At 47.3% G+C, this 17,155-nt stretch overlaps 1 protein-coding gene across 1 annotated transcript in view; it reads right to left on the bottom strand.

The window, feature by feature from the left end:
• Positions 1-1,153: 1,153 nt before the first annotated feature.
• Positions 1,154-17,155, bottom strand: part of LOC132208092 (utrophin-like) — a 30,493-nt gene continuing 14,491 nt past the window's right edge. Inside the window, exons 4-5 of the mRNA XM_059643838.1 lie at positions 7,626-7,746; positions 1,154-1,280 (exon numbers count right to left, since the gene is read on the bottom strand). Coding sequence (XP_059499821.1) covers positions 1,171-1,280; positions 7,626-7,746 — 231 coding nt within the window. The 3' untranslated portion in view covers positions 1,154-1,170. The remainder of the gene's footprint in view (positions 1,281-7,625; positions 7,747-17,155) is intronic.

Here is a 17,155-nt window from a genome sequence, read left to right as displayed (position 1 = left end):
CACATGGGCTCTTTTCTTTTGAGACACCTTATGAGCTGCACCTTATCAAATGCTTTTTTGAAATCTCAATGTACGACATCAACTGGTGGTCCTTCATCAGTAATGTTTGTTTCCTTCTCAAAGCACTGTAGCAAGTTTGTCAAGTATTATTTCCCCTTTATAAAAGGATGTTAACTCTGTAGGATGTTATAGCACACTAAGTACCCTGTTATTTCATCTTTCATTGCAGGCATGAACATCTACCCAGGTTGACCTAAATTGGCAATACATGCTTACTACTTTGTCCAAGTATCTTTGTAATAATGGTGTTCTGTTCACAATCTTTCAATCCTCTGAGAATTTTCCACAATCTAAGGATTCTTGGAAGATTATCATCAGTGCCTCCATTGTATCTGTAGCTGCGCTGTTCAACATGAGAGGATACATATCCCCTTGGATATTTTCTCTACTGATTGGAGTCATATTTGGAATTCTGTGCAGTGACATTCACTTTTAACAGTTTGCTAAATACTCCCAGGAACAGAAATTGTGATTCAGCTGCAACTAAACTAAAGCTTTCAGCACAGAAGGAAGTCTTTCAATTCATTATGAACCTAATAACTCCTGAAAAGGGCAATACAATTTGCCTCAGTCCATAAATGTTCTTCCTCCAACATCCTGAGATGCATCATCTGTATTTCAACAAATTTACCACAGATTCTGTTTCAATCATCCTTTCAGCAATACGCATGACAACAATTCGGCATTCTTAGTCCCCCTGTAGCCTCCGTTGCACACGTGCATTCTTAGATGATTATTTCTTTGTGTGCCTGCTTTTTTGCTCGAATGGATAAAGGTAAATTTCTGTTCTTTTGTCATCAGAGCTATTGCCTCCTCATTCTCATCCTCCTTGTTTTATCCTGTGCTGGAATATTTAATTTGTTGACTTATCTGAAATATGTTGTTGAATGGATCGGGTTTTGTAACATTGCATTCCCCATAGACCATCTACCGATGCTGTTGCTTGTTCTAACAGTTATTATCTTGCAGAGAGGAAAATGCAGTTTGAAAGCAATGGAACATTATCGATGAAGAAGTTGATGCATAAATTGCTGCGATCTTCCAAACTACAAACTCACCTTCAATTCTTTCTTGGTCAGAGCATTATGTCGGCGCAAATGAATCGTGTTCTCAAAGGGACTTCCAAAACCATGGAATTGAATTTGCATGTTGATTTCTTCTTCCCTCTTCAGAAATGCAAAGTAGTATCGTGATGAAGCTTCCAAGGCGATGATTGTGTCCTTCAATGAACGGAAAAGTGACTTTTAGCTTCATGGAAATATTTCACTACTTCTATAGACATGAAAGGCAAACATTCTCCCTGCATATGACCCAGTCTCATTTTATCGTATCTTTCTGATTTTACATGCCACGGGATAATCATCGCAGTGTAACAGAAATGTTGATCATGGAAATTTATCACTGTTTTCATAAATAATGGCAAATTTTCAACATCTTGCAATTGTATGAAGGCTCAGTCTCATCACACCTCACCTGCTGCACAAAGACATTCTTACACTGCTTTCAATGTTAGGGCTCAAACAAAACACAATCATGACACAAATGCATCAACACACCACTTTCAACAGGATCTGATATCCTTGCCAGGCACTGGAGGGGTTGCGGAGACTGGTGAGTGGATAAAGTCGTTCCTCTGTTCAAGCAGGAAAACAGGGACTTTCCAGGAAACTCCAGACTGGTGAGTGTCTCATGTCTCAAAGGTATGGGCTAATAAGGGACAGCCAGCATGGCATTATGCGGGGCAGGTTATGTCTTACCAAGTCAGTTGAAGTTTTCAAGGAGGTGACAAGGGTGATCAATTCGGGTAGAACAGTTGATAGCATATACATGGATTTTACGAACGTTTTCAACAAGGTCCCTCATGGTATGCTCATCCAGAAGATTAAGATCCATGAGATCCATGGTGACTTGGCCTGCCCATATAAGGCAGACGGTCGCGGTGGAAGGCTAACAAAGATCACACAGTATAGGGCTGGAGGAACACAGCAGGCCAGGCAGCATCAACAATGTCAGCTTTCCTGTTCCTCTGATGCTGCCTGACCTGCTGCGTTCCTCCAGCTCCACACTTGGTTAACTCTGATTCCAGCATCTACAGTTCTTGCCGTCTCAGTGGTGGAAAGCTGTTTTTCTGGCTGCAGCTCAGTGACGAGTGGTGTTCCGCATCGATGTGACTTCTGCTGTTTGTGATATATGTAAATGACTTGGTGGCAAATGTAGATTGGGGATTACTAAGTTTGCAGATGATATAAGGACCAGTGGACTTGTGGACAGCATGGAAGGTTGTCAAAGGACACAGCAAGATACAGACCAATTGCAAACACGAGCGGAGAAATGGCCGATGGAATTTAATCTGGGCAGGCATGAGGTGTTACATTTTAGGAGACCAAGTGTTAAGGAAAGGGATACACAGTTAATGGCAGAACCCCAAACAGCAGTGATGTCCAGAGGGATCTTGGGGTCCTAGACCATAACTCCCTGACAGTAGCCACACAAGTAGATAGGGTGGTCAAGAAGGTATATCGCATGCTTGCCTTTATTCATAGGGGAACTCAGTGCAAGAGTCAGGATGTCACATTGCAGCTTTACAAGACTTTGTTGAGACCACACAAAGTATTGCATCCAATTCTGGCCGCCACATTACACTTAGGATGTGCAGGCTTTGGACAGGGTGCAGAAGAGATTTACCAGCATGCTGACTGGAATAGAGGGTATGAACGAGACGGAGGAGCTGGAAAAACTCTTCGTTTTCTCTGGGGCAGTAGAAGCTGAGGGCAGGCTTGATAGAAGTCTATAAAATTAGGAGATATTTCAATACAGCTAACGGTCAGAAAACTTCTCCCCCGGAGTTGAAGTGTCCACTATTAGGGGGCATGCATTTACGCTGAGAGGGGGGAAGTTCAAAAGAGATGTGAGGGGCAAATATTTCACACTGAGCATGTTAAAAGTGTGGAATACATTGCCCGGGGTGGTAGTGGATGCAGATACGATGAAAGCATTTAAAAGGCACTTTTAGTTCCGTGCACGAATATGCAAGGAATGGAGGACTATGGATCAAGGACAGGCAGAAGGGATTTTTTCATTTGTTGTCATGTTTGGCCCAACATGGTGGGCCGAAGGGCACATTCCTGTTGCCGTCGTGTTCCAAGTTTTATGCTCACTTGTATCATGATTACAAAAAGTAGGATTGGGAATAATTTTTGAGAAGCGTTTGAGAACATTATTTCATGTTAGGACAAACGGGATAAGGATGAGGTGACACAGCACAATCAGATCTTGGAGCCCATGATGAATCATAGGGACCTCACAAGCACCAATGATCAGAGGGATCTCAGGATCTTGATGTGTATGCCTGTTGATCCCACAATGTAATGGACCAGGTCGTTGAAGTGGTTTGGAAGGCAGATTGGATACTTGTCTTTATTAGACTTAATATTAAGTGACAGAGTTTCAGAATAGGCAGGGTACGTACAACACTGTTGGGCCGAACCAACATTAAGTCAACGATGAGAAAATACAGTGAGAATTGGACAACGATCAGGCTTGGCCTGAGAAAGGATAAGTTACATTTGCACCATACAAGTGCTAAGCAGCAATCAGCTCCAACAAGAGAGAATATGGCCATATCAAAAAAAATCCATGTCCTTACCCTCACATCATCGTTACATTTATTTTTTTTAAAATGTGCAAGTGCAATCCAAGCCATGCAAGGCTACGGGCCAGGTGTTGGAAATGAGGTCAGAACAATTCAGTGCTTGTCCTTGACTGTCACAGAATCTGTCAGCTTAAGAATGCATTTCTCCTGTATTGTAGACTACTGAGGTGCTTGGCTATCCACTAAACCAAGGTTAACACTGATCTAAAACTAAACTGGGTCAGTTATATAATCAGCAGTAGCCAGGTCCATAGTGCAAACCACCCTGCTGTGGGACAGAGTAAGGCAAATCCAAGTGAGCGAGTGTGGTTGGAGACTCATTCGTTGGGGGCATAGATTCTGTTGCCACATTTGAGACACCAGGGCTGCGTGTTGCTTCCCTGGTGCAAGGTCAAGGACATCTCTGAGTGGTTGCAACAAATTCTAAAAGGGGAGGGTGAGCAGCCAGAGGCCACGGTGCACGTTGGTACCAATGACATCGGCAGAAAGAGGGATGACATTCTGCGGACTATGTGCAAGGAGTTAGCAAAGAGGCTGAAAGGCAGGACCGAGAGGGTAATAATTTATGGGTTGCCATGAGTGCCACATCTTAGTGAGCTAAGTCATAGAAAGATAGGTGAGATGAATGCATGGTTAAGGAGCTGGCACAGGGGGCAGGGTTTCTGGTTCATGGATAATTGGGACCGTTTCTGAGCAAGGGGTGACCTGTCTAAGAGGAATGGGAGGCAAGACGCTGTCAGCGGGTCAGGACAGAGGGGACAAGTCGTTGTGAGCGGGTTACGACGGAGGGAACAAGTGCCTGTGAGCAGGTCAGGAAGGAGGGGCAAGTCACAGTGAGCGGGTCAGGGCTGCAGGGGCAAATCCCTGTCAGCGGGACAGGGCTGCGGGGGTCAGTCCCTGTCAGCGGGACAGGGCTGCGGGGGCCAGTCCCACTGAGCGCGACAGGACTGCAGGGGGCAATTCGCTGTGAGCGGGTCAGGGATCGGGGGCCAGTCCCTGTGAGCGGGTAAGGGCTGCGGGGGCCAGTCCCTGTGAGCGGGTCAGGGCTGCGGGGGCCAGTCCCTGTGAGCGAGTCAGGGCCGCAGGGGTCAGTCCCTGTGAGCGGGACAGCACTGCGGGGCCCAGTCCCTTTGAGCGGGACAGGGCTGTGGGGGGCAGTACGCGGTGAGCGGGACAGGACTGCGGGGGGCAAGTCGCTGTGAGCGGGTTAGGACTGCGGGGGGCAAGTCGCTGTGAGCGGGTCAGGGCGACGGGGGCCAGTCCCTGTGAGCGGGAAAGGGCTGCGGGGCCCAGTCCGCTGTGAGCGGGACATGGCTGCGGGGGGCAGTCCCTGTGAGCGGGTCAGGGCTGCAGAGGCCAGTCCCTGTGGGCGGGTCAGTGCAGCGGGGGCCAGTCCCGATGAGCGGGACAGGGCTGCAGGGCCCAGTCCCAGTGAGCGGGAAAGGTTTGCGGGGTGCAGTAGGCGGTGAGCGGGACTGGACTGCGGGGGGCAAGTCGCTGTGAGCAGGAGAGGACTGCGGGGGGCAAGTCGATGCGAGCGGGTCTGGGCTGCGGGGGCATGTCCCTGTGAGCGGGACACGGCTGCGGGGGCCAGTCCCTCTCAACGGGTCAGGGCTGCGGGGTCCAGTCCCTGTGAGCGGGACACGGCTGCGGGGTTCAGTCCCTGTGAGCGGGTCAGTGCTGCGGGGGCCAGTCCCTGTGAGCGGGTCAGGGCTACGGGGGCCTGTCCCTGTGAGCGGGACATGGCTGCGGGGGGCAGTACGCGGTGAGCAGGACACGGCTGCGGGGGGCAGTACGCTGTGAGCGGGACACGGCTGCGGCGGGCAGTACGCTGTGAGCAGGACACGGCTGCGGGGGGAAGTACGCTGTGAGCGGGACAGGGCTTCGGGGCCCAGTCTCAGTGAGCGGGAAAGGTTTGCGGGGTGCAGTAGGCGGTGAGCGGGACTGGACTGCCGGGGGCAAGTCGCTGTGAGCAGGAGAGGACTGCGGGGGGCATGTCGATGCGAGCGGGTCTGGGCTGCGGGGGCATGTCCCTGTGAGCGGGACACGGCTGCGGGGGCCAGTCCCTCTCAACGGGTCAGGGCTGCGGGGTCCAGTCCCTGTGAGCGGGACACGGCTGCGGGGTTCAGTCCCTGTGAGCGGGTCAGTGCTGCGGGGGCCAGTCCCTGTGAGCGGGTCAGGGCTACGGGGGCCTGTCCCTGTGAGCGGGACATGGCTGTGGGGGGCAGTACGCGGTGAGCAGGACACGGCTGCGGGGGGCAGTACCTTGTGAGCGGGACACGGCTGCGGGGGGCAGTACGCTGTGAGCAGGACACGGCTGCGGGGAGAAGTACGCTGTGAGCGGGACAGGGCTTCGGGGCCCAGTCCCTGTGAGCGGGACAGGGCTGCGGGGCCCATCCGCTGTGAGCGGGACACGGCTGCGGGGGGCAGCACGCTGTGAGCGGGACACGGCTGCGGGGGGCAGTATGCTGTGAGCGGGTCAGGGCCGCGGGGGCCAGTCACTGTGAGTGGGTCAGGGCTGCGGGGGCCAGTCCCTGTGAGCAAGTCAGGGCCGCGGGGGCCAGTCCCTGTGAGCGGGACAGGGCTGCGGGGGCCAGTCCCTGTGAGCGGGTCAGGGCTGCGGGGGCCAGTCCCTGTGAGCGGGTCAGGGCTGCGGGGGCCAGTCCCTGTGAGCGGGTCAGGGCTGCGGGGGCCAGTCCCTGTGAGCGGGTCAGGGCTGCGGGGGCCAGTCCCTGTGAGCAGGTCAGGGCTGCAAGGGCCAGTCTGTGAGCGGGTCAGGGCTGCGGGGGCCAGTCCCTGTGAGCGGGTCAGGGCTGCGGGGAGAAGTCACTTCGGGCGGATCAGGACTGCTGGTAGAAGTCACTGTGAGCGGGACAGGACTGCCGGGGGGAAGTCACTGTGACCGTCTCAGGAATGCAGGGGCAAGTTGATCCAGTGAATTCAAATATGAAATTACACGAAAGACAGCAATGAATTTAAAGCATCAAGAGGAAAGGGATTTGGAATCGAGCATTAGTTCGTGGGGATGGAGCAGCGCTTGGAATATTGCCTTCAGTTCTGGTTGCTTCATTACAGGGAGGATGTGGAAGCTTTAGTGAGGGTGTAGAAGAGAGTTAGCAGGATGCTGCATGGAATGGATGGCAGGTCTTAGGAGAAAGGGTTCGGGGGCGAGGACTTTTTTCATTGGAGCAAAGAAGAATGAGAGGTGACTTGATTGAGGTACACAAGATGATGAGAGGCATAGCTGGAGTGGATAGTCAGAGATTTTTTCCCAGAGCAGAAATGACTATTACGAGGGGGAGAAATTTTAAGGTGACTGGAGGAAGGAGGAGGGGAGATGTCAGAGCTAAGTTCTTTACACAGAGAGTGGCGGGTGTGTGGAATGCACTGCTGGCAGTGGTAATGGAGTCAGATACATTTAGAGACTTTTAAGCGACTCTTGGATAGGCACATGAAGGACAGTAAAATGAAGGGTATGCAGGGTAGCTTGATCTTAGTGGGATAATAGGTCGGCACAACATCGTGGGCCGAAGGGCCTGTACTGTTCTTTGTTCTCTGTTCAGCCAAAGGTTCTTTTCTTTTGAGGAGCGGGGAATTGATTGTCGTTTTTAAAGACAGAACTGGAGGACAGAGAAAGATATCAAGGAAGGTTGCACGTTAGTGACAGTATCAACAACTCCTGAGCAGATGCACTCTCTGAGTAACTACACTGTTTTGAAGGCGAGAGGACCAATGATATCATTAAGCCCCCCTTGTTTTTGTATTGTGTATGTCTGACATATGCGCAAATGGACAACCTCACTCTCCTGCTAAGCTGCAGAATGAATAATGCTGCAATATTTGTCAACTCCCAAATGGGCATTGATACATTAGTAAATCTCACATCAATAAACTTACATCTCAAGGTTCTCACCTTCTAGGACTGTTTGTACTGGGAAATAACCCAAACGAGGATGCTTGGCCAAGTATTTCTTTGATCTGAACTTATTTTTCAGCACCTTGGTGAAATCACGCACATCTTCACCTGATGTTGTCTAAAAACGTAAAATAAATCAAATTTAGTTCAGAATTAACAATGAACCAATCGACTCAACTCACTCGATAATCCATGCTCTCCCTGCTAAATGTCTTTGAAGATGTAAAATTGAAGAGTCTGCAACTCTGAGGGATAAAGTCGGCTATCTTTCTGTAAGATTATGATAAAGTTAGATATGTCTGAATGTGAGTTTCAGACTATTAAGCTTCAGTTTCATAGAGTCAGACAGCATGAAAACAGATCCTTTGGTCCAACCAGTCTATGCTGATCACAATCCCAAACTGAACTAGTTCCACCTGCCTGTGCTTGGCCCATATCTCTCCAAACATTTCTGTCATCTTTCTATCTTCTGGCTACAACATCACCTGAGAAGAATTCTCCATCTTGTGGCCAAATACTAGAACTATACAATTAAGTCATTTCAAATGATACACAGATCCAGGATTCACATTAGTGGCCTTTCTGGTTGAACTGCTAATTATTTTAACAATAGTGCATTTTTTTGTCCAATTTTGCCATATAATCCAGTGATCCAAAATTCATCTCATTGGGTTTAATTTTTTTGGTTTTCTGTACTGTGTCAAAGATGAGATCAATACATTGGTGAGAAATTATCTTGGTTTGGAGATTCAAAGTCACTATAGTCCCAGATGGGACCACAGGGCTGCTCTCACAGTCAAGAGAGATATCTGGAGGTGGTTTAAATTGAAGGTTACCACACCTCCGATGAGGAGACAGGTTGAGAAGGAGACTCCTTCATTGTAACTTCAGACAGTGTAGTATCCCATGCTGTTGGTATCATTCTGAATTACAAACCAGCCAACTGAGCTAACTGGCTCCCAGGCAAAATATAGAATCAGTTTGGGTAGAGATAAGGAGCAGCAAAGGAAAGAAGTCACGGCTGTGACAGTTTCAGATTCATAGATCCCCTGACAGAAGATACAGTCCAGGATAGCAGAGAGGCTATAGACCAAGAAGTAATGGGATCTTGTCAGAAAGATGTTACAATAAACTGTGAATTCAATTGGCACAGGTAGTCTGGAAGATTCTTTTTTATTCACGGGATGTGGATGTTGCTGGCTAAGCCCAATTACCCTGGAGAAGGTGGTGGTGAGCTGCCTTCTTGAATAACTGCAGTCCTTAGAGCAGTGCTGTTCAGAAAGAAGCTCCAGAATCTTAACTCAATGACTATTAATGAACAGTGATATAGTTCCGAGTCAGGATAGTGTGTGTGGCTTGGAGGGAAACTTGCATGGGGCACTAATTATGCATTAGTGATGATAGAACAGATGTTGAAGGTGGTGGGTGGGGTACCAATCCAACAGGCTGCTTTGTCCCATATGGTTCAAGCTTCCTGAGTGTTGACGGAGCTGCACCAGTCCTGACCAGTGGAGATTACATTCCTGACTTGGGCTTGATAGATGGTGGACAGGCTTTGTGTAGACAGGGGGCTCATTATTCACTGCAGAATTCTTAACCTCTGACCTGCTCTTGTCGTCACAATAATTATAAGTTTGGTCCAATTCAGTTTCTGGAAACCTGATAAGCCTCAGCATATTGGCAGTAAAGGAGTGGAAGTCATGGGGCAATGGTTAGATTCTCCTTAATGGTGACGTTCATTGCCTGTAACTTGCACAGCACAACTACCACTTGCTTCTCTTCAGCTCAAAACTAGTTATGTTCCGTGGATATGGACTACTTCAGCATCTGAGGAGCTATGAGTGGTGCTGAACATTGCACAATCAACTGAGAACATCCCCACGTACGACCTTCTGACGGAGGGATGGCATTTGATCAAATAGTTGAAGATGGTTGAGCTCAGGGCACAAATTTACGTAACCCCCGCAGTGATGCTTTGGAGTTGGGGCAACTGACTTCCAACAACCACAACCACTTGCTTTATGGTAAGGTTCCAGCCGGCAGAGGGTTTTTCACCTGATTCTTACTGACTGCAGCTTTGCGACGGCTCCTTGATGTCATATTTGGTTGAATGGCACCTTGATGTTAAGAGCAGTTATCTACCCCTCAGCATATATTCACAGAATGCATTTGGAGTCTTAAAACTGTACCACTGGAACCAAGCAGGGATTAAGATATTTTAGACCTGGTAGTATGTTTTGAGATACAACTCATCAACCATAACATAGTACAGGATTCTCTGGGTAAGAATGATCAGGATGTGGTAGAATTTTACATCAAGGTCGAGGTTGAGAATTCGGTCTGAAACTGTTTAATATCTTAAACTTTCATTGAAGATAATTCAGGAGTATAAAGGCAGAGTTGAACTGGGAAAATAGTTTAAAAGGTAAGACCATAGAGAAACAATGGCAGATGTTTCAGGGGATATTTCATAACTCTGAACAAAAATATTGTCAATTTAGAATGAAAGGATGTACAGCTAGAATGCACCATGGTGCCATCTGTTGCTATCTAAGAAAGTTAAAGATAGTATAAATTGAAAGAAAGATTGGAAAATTGTGGAACTGGAAATATTTCAGATGTGAACAAAAGATGACCAAAGTAATAATGAGGGAGACATTAATATAAATACAGTAAAGGCTTCCACAAGTGTATCAAAAGGAAAAGAGTAAAGACAGTGAATAATGGCTCATGAGAGGGTGAGACTGGGGAATTCATGATGGGAAATGAGGGTAATGGCACAAGCTTTGAACCAATATTTTCCATCTGATTTCACAGTAGAAAACATACAAAAAATATCAATGGGCGAAAAGTAGGGAGCGAAAGGGAGAAGGAAATCCTCAAGGAAACATTGAGGAAAACTGAGAAGATGAAGTTAACAGGTTCCCTGGGACCTAAAGACTTGGATCCCAGGTATGCAAAGAGTCCAACCCCACATCGTACCATCAGAGCTTTATTTCTTTTAATAATACTCCATAAACTTCAACCCCTAATTACTAGCTCCCATATTTATACAACCAACTCACACTCAATTCATCCTCAATTAATACAGACATAAAACCTGTTCCCTCACTTCGTTAGTTCTCAGGCATCCCTTCAGACTAAATTAGATGATAACATGGAGGATTATAAGAGTTGACTGCAGAGATGAGATTAAATTAGGTTCCCTACAGTGTGGAAACAGGTCCGACAGCCCAACAAGTCCACATCGCCCCTTGCAGCATCCCACCCCACCCCTATAACCCAAACACCACTGAACACGATGGGCAATTCAGCATGGCCGATCCACCTAGCCTGCACATCTTTGGACTGCGGGAGGAAATTGGAGCACATGGAGCAAACCCATGCAGACACAGGGAGAATGTGCAAACTCCGCACAGACAGTTACCCAAGGCTGGAGTCGAACCCGGGCCCTGGCGCTGTGAGGCTGAAGAGCTAACCACTGAGTCACCGTGCTGCCCAAATGGATGTATTGGCTGTAATCTTTTCTAGATTGTGGAAAGATCCCAGCAGAATGCAGCGAAGTACGAATTTACTTCGTCTAAAGTTTGTCATTGGGAAATTGCTAGAATTTATTATTGAGAAGGCAGCAGCAAACCATTTAGATCATATTCAGGCAGATTTGATAAGTTAAGTGAAAAGGATAAATTTAAAAATATGGTGAATCCATTTGAGTTTCTACTTCAAGGAATTCTAATTCTTCAACAAACCGGGTCGTTGAAGCGAAATTAGCAGATGTCGTTAATTTGGATTTCCAAAAGGCGTACATGAAGCACAAAAATTTAGCTTCTATGCACAGCATGTATTTTAGAAGGCACGTGAGGTGCAAATCTTTATTTCAAGGAGGGAAGGAGTGAAAATCTTTCCACACAAGACATTGGTGACGCCACTCAAGGAGCACAGTGTACAGTTTTGGTCTATTAAGCGAGGATATGCTTACAACAGCAGTTCTCAGAACGTTCATGATGTTAATTCCAGGGGTAAAAAGGGTTATTTTGTGCAGAGTGAACTGGACAATGTTCAGGCTCAGCTGGTAACATGCTGGGTCAAAATCCAAAATTCCCTCCCTAATGGCATTGTATCTACCAACAGCAAATGTACTTTCAGCAGTTCAAGAAGGAAACTAACTGCTACCTTCTCAAGGGCAACGAGGGACAGTTGTGCTTCAGACCTCAAATGCCCGTTCTCATTTAGAAAATAATCTACGCCTCCATTTTTCCTACCAAAGCACATAACCTCACAGTGTCCCACACAGTCTCTGTCTGCCACTTCTTTGCCCAGTCTCCGAGCCTATGCAAGTCCTTCTTCAACTTCCTCACTGCTATCTGTCCCTCCATCTGTCACTGTGTCGACTGTAAACTCAGCAACAATGTCTCAGTTGCTTCGTACATATCATTAAGGTATTACGTGAACTGTTGCGGTCCCAACACTGATCCCTGCAGGACTCCACTAGTCACCAGCTGCCATCCTGTAAAAGACCCCTTTATCTACACTCTCTGCCTTCTGACAGTCAGCCAATGCTCTATCTATGGCAGTACCTTGCTAAAACACTATGGGCTCTCATCTTATTTGGTACCTTCTCAACAGCGTTCTGGAAATCCAAACAAATCACATTCACTGGCTTCCTTTTGTCTAACTTGCTCACTTTCTACTCAAAGAATTCTAACAGATTTGTCAAGTATAACTTCCCCTCGATGAAGCTGTGCTGATTCAGCCCGATTTTGTCATGTACTTCCAAGGTCTCTGCAATCTCATCCTTAATAATGGACTCTAAAATCTTACCAATGATTGAGGTCAGGATAACTGGCCTATAATTTCCCTTCTTCTGCCTCTCTCTTTTCATAAACAGGGGTGTTGCTTTAGCCATTTTCCAAATCCCTGAGATCCTCCCTATCTCCAGTGATTCCTGAAAGATCACCACTAATGCCTCAACAATTTCCTCAGCTATCTCCTTCAGAACTCTGCAGTACAGTCCATTTGGTCCAGGGGTGATTGGTCCACCTTCAGACTTTTCTGCTTCCCGAGCACCTTTTCCTTAGTTATGGCTATGAAATTCACCACTGCCCCTAACTCTCAAAGTTCTAGTATGCGATGGGTGTTTTCCACCATGAAGACTGATACAAAGTACCTGTTCAGTTCCTCTTCCATTTCTTCATTCCTCATACTGATTCTTCAGCCTCCTTTTCCAGTGATCTACTGCTACTTTTTAATGTCAGTTGCAATACTGGTCGAAGACGATATCACAGCTGTACTGAAGGAGGGCCCCATGGAGGGCTCAAGCATTGAGGCAATATGGGTAGAACTCAGAAATAGGAAGGATGCAGTAACAATGCTGGGGCTGTACTACAGGCCTCCCAACAGCGAGCGTGAGATAGAGGTACAAATATGTAAACAGATAATGGAAAGGTGTAGGAGAAACAGGGTGGTGGTGATGGGAGATTTTAATTTTCCCAACATTGACTGGGATTCACTTAGTGTTAGGGGTCAAGATGGAGCAGGATTTGTAAGGTGTGTCCAGGAGGGTTTTCAAGAGCAGTGTGTATGTAGTCCAACTCGGGAAGGGGCCATACTGGACCTGGTGCTGGGGAATGAACCCAGCCAGATGGTTGAAATTACAGCAGGGAGTGACTTTGGAAATAGCGACCACAATTCCCTAAGTTTTACAATACTCATCGACAAGGATGGCAGTGGTCCTAAAGGAAGAGTTCTAAACTGGGGGAAGGCCAACTATACCAAGATTTGGCAGCATCTGGGGAATTTAGATTGGGAGAAACTGTTTGAAGGTAAATCCACATTTGATATGTGGGAGGCTTTTAAAGAGAGTTTGATTAGCGTGCAGGACATGTTCCTGTGAAAATGAGGAACAGAAAAGGCAAGATGAGGGAACCATGGGTGACAGATGAAATTGTGAGACTAGCCAAGAGGAAAAAGGAAGCATAGATTAGGTCCAGGCGACTGAAGAGAGATGAATCTTTGGAAGAACACGGGGAATTTCGAGCGCATCTGAAACGAGGGATGAAGAGGGCTAAGAGAAGACATGAGATATTGCTGGCAAACATGGTTAAGGAAAATCCCAAAGCCTTTTATTCATATATAAGGAGCAAGAGGGTAACTAGAGGAAGGATTGGCCCACTTAAGGACAAAGAAGCAACGTTATGCACTGAGTCAGAGAAAATGGGTGACATTCTTAACAGAGATAATGGGAACTGCAGATGCTGGAGAATTCCAAGATAATACAATGTGAGGCTGGATGAACATAGCAGGCCAAGCAGCATCTCAGGAGCACAAAAGCTCCTGAGATGCTGCTTGGCCTGCTGTGTTCATCCAGCCTCACATTGTATTATCTTGACATTCTTAACAAATACTTTGCATCGGTATTCATCAAGGGGAGGGACATGACAGATGGTGATGTGAGGGATAGATGTTTGCTTACTCCAGGTCAAGTTGACACAAGGAAGGATGAAGTGTTGGGTCTCCAAAAAGGCATTAAGGTGGGGATCTATACCAGGTTATTGAGGGAAGCGAGACAGGAAATAGCCGGGGCCTTAACAGATATCTTTGCAGCATCCTTAGACACGGGTGAGGTCCCGGAGGACTGGAGACTTGCTCATGTTGTCGCCTTGTTTAAGAAGGTTAGCAAGGATAACCCAGGTAATCATTGACCAGTGAGCCTGACGTCAGTGGTCAGGAAGCTACTGGAGAAGATACTGAGGGATAGGATCTGTTCCCATTTGGAAGCAAATCAGCTTGTCAGTGATAGGCAACATGGTTTTGTGCAGGGAAGGTCATGTCTAACCAACTTAATAGAATTCTTTGACGACGTGACAAAGTTGATTGAAAGGGAAAGGCTGTAGATGTCATTTACATGGACTTCAGTAAGGTGTTTGATAAGGTTCCCCATGGCAGGCTGATGGAGAAAGTGAAGTCGCATGGGGTCCAGGGTGTGCTCGCTCGATGGATAAAAAAAAAATGGGCTCGGCAACAGGAGACAGAGAGTAGCGGTAGTAAGGAGTTTCTCAAATTGGAGACCTGTGACCAGTGGTGTTCCACAAGGTTCTGTGCTGGGACCACTGTTGTTTGTGATATACGTAAATGATTTGGAGGAAGGTGTAGGTGGTCTGATCAGCAAGTTTGCAGATGACACTAAGATTGGTAGAGCAGCAGATAGTGAGGGGGACTGTCAGAGATTACAGCAGAATATAGATAGACTGCAGAGTGTGGCAGATAAATGGCAGATGGAGTTCGATCCGGGCAAATGTGAGGTGATGCATTTTGGAAGATCTAATTCAAGGGCGAACTATACAGTAAATGGTAAAGTCCTAGGGAAAATTGATGAACAGAGAGACCTGGGTGTTCAGGTCCATTGTTCCCTGGAGGTGGCAAGCCAGGTGAAGAGGGTGGTCAAGAAGGCATACGGCATGCTTTCCTTCATCGGACGGGGTACCGAGTACAAGAGTTGGCAGGTCATGTACTGTTGTATAAGACTTTGGTTCAGCCACATTTAGAGTACTGTGTACGTTACCAAAAGGACGTGGACGCTTTGGGCAGGGTGCAGCGGAGGTTCACCAGGATGTTGCCTGGTATGGAGGGTGCTAGCTATGAAGAGAGGTTGAGTAGATTAGGATTATTTTCATGAGAAAGATGGAGATTGGGGGTACCTGATTGAGGTCTACAAAATCATGAGGGGAGAGACAGGGTGGATAGCAAGAAGCTTATTCCCCAGAGTGGGGGACTCAATTACTAGGGGTCATGAGTTCAGAGTGAGAGGAGGAAAGTTTAAGGGAGATAGGCGTGGAAAGTTCTATACACAGAGGGTGGTGGGTGCCTGGAACGCGGTGCCAGCGGAGCTGGTAGACGCAGACACATTAGCGTCTTTTCAGATATATCTGGACAGATACCTGCAACAGGTATGAGATTGTTGCTCCCTGTACGGTTGAGGAAAAGGACTGTGGACAGGATGAGCCAGCTGACCATGGCACCGTGGCGCACAAGGTCATTCAAGAGGGGGGGAGCAAAAAGACAGGTAGTTGTTATCAGGGATTCTATAATTAGAGGGACAGATAGTATCCTGTGCAAGCTGCATCGGGCGTCCCTCACGGTGTGTTGCCTGCCCGGTGCCAGGGTGCGAGACATCTCCGACCGGGTTGAAAGGATATTGGAGCAGGAGGGGGAGATCCGGTTGTTGTGGTCCACGTTGGGACTAACATCATAGGCAAAGCTCGGGTAGAGGTCCTGCTCAGGGATTATGAAACACGAGGAAAGAAATTGAAGTACAGGTCCTCAAGGGTCATAATCTCTGGATTACTGCCCGAGCCACGTGCCAATTGGCATAGGGAAAAGAAAGTTAGGGAAGTAAACATGTGGCGAAGGAATTGGTGTGGGAAAGAGGGATTCCATTTCATGGGGCATTGGCATCAGTTTTGGAACCGGGGGGGATCTGTACCATCGGGACAGTCTCCACCTGAACCGATCTGGAACCAGTGTTCTAGCAAAAAAGATGAATGGGGTGGTCAGTCAGACTTTAAACTCGTGAGTCGGGGGGAAGGGAAAGTGAAAGAGACAGGGAGTATGGAGTTAAATGGAAAGATAAGCAACAGGATAGCATGTGTACAGGAGGATTTAAGCTCGAGGCAGACTAGGAATACAGCAAAAAGGAAGGATAACTTAAGGCATCTTGGCATGTCCAACCTCTCTCATATTGATAAGAAAGCTTGCATTAAGACACTTCATCTAAATGCTCTTAGCATTCGCAACAAAGTAGATGAATTAACAGCACAAATCCTCTTGAATGATTATGATGTGGTAGGCAGCACAGAGACATGGTTGCAGGGAGCTCAGGACTGGCAGTTAAACATCCAAGGATTCACAACATATCGAAAAGAGAGGGAGGTGGGCAGAGCGGGTGGGGTTCCCTTGTTCGTTAAGAATGGAATGAGATCTACGGCACTAAATGACATAGGGTCAGAAGATGTGGAGTCTATGTGGGTGGAATTGAGGAACCACAAAGGCAAAAAAAACTATAATGGGAGTTATGTACACACCTCCTAACAGTGATCAGGATGAGGGGCGCAAGATGCACCAAGAAATAAATAGGGCACGTCAGAAAGGCAAGGTCACGGTGATCATGGGGGACTTCAACATGCAGGTGGATTGGGTGAATAATGTTGCTGGTGGATCCAAAGAAAAAGAGTTCATGGAATGTTTGCAGGATGGCTTTTTGGAACAGCTTGTGATGGAGCCCAGAAGGGAACAGGCTATTCTGGACTTGGTGCTATGCACTGAGCCAGACTTTATAAAAGATCTTAAAGTAAGGGAACACTTAGGAGGCAGTGATCATAATATGGGAGAGTTCGGTCTGCAGTTTGAAAGAGAGAAGGCAAAATCGGATGGAATGGTATTCCAGTTAAATAAAGGTCATTACAGGGGCATGAGAGGGGAATTGACGAAGATCGACTGGAAGCAGAGCCTAGCGGGGAAGACAGTAGACC

The sequence above is a fragment of the Stegostoma tigrinum genome, unplaced genomic scaffold, assembly GCF_030684315.1.
Source record: "Stegostoma tigrinum isolate sSteTig4 unplaced genomic scaffold, sSteTig4.hap1 scaffold_288, whole genome shotgun sequence".
Lineage (NCBI taxonomy): Eukaryota > Metazoa > Chordata > Chondrichthyes > Orectolobiformes > Stegostomatidae > Stegostoma > Stegostoma tigrinum.
The sequence above is the reverse complement of the archived record's forward strand: the minus strand, read 5'-3'. Positions and strand labels throughout refer to the sequence as shown.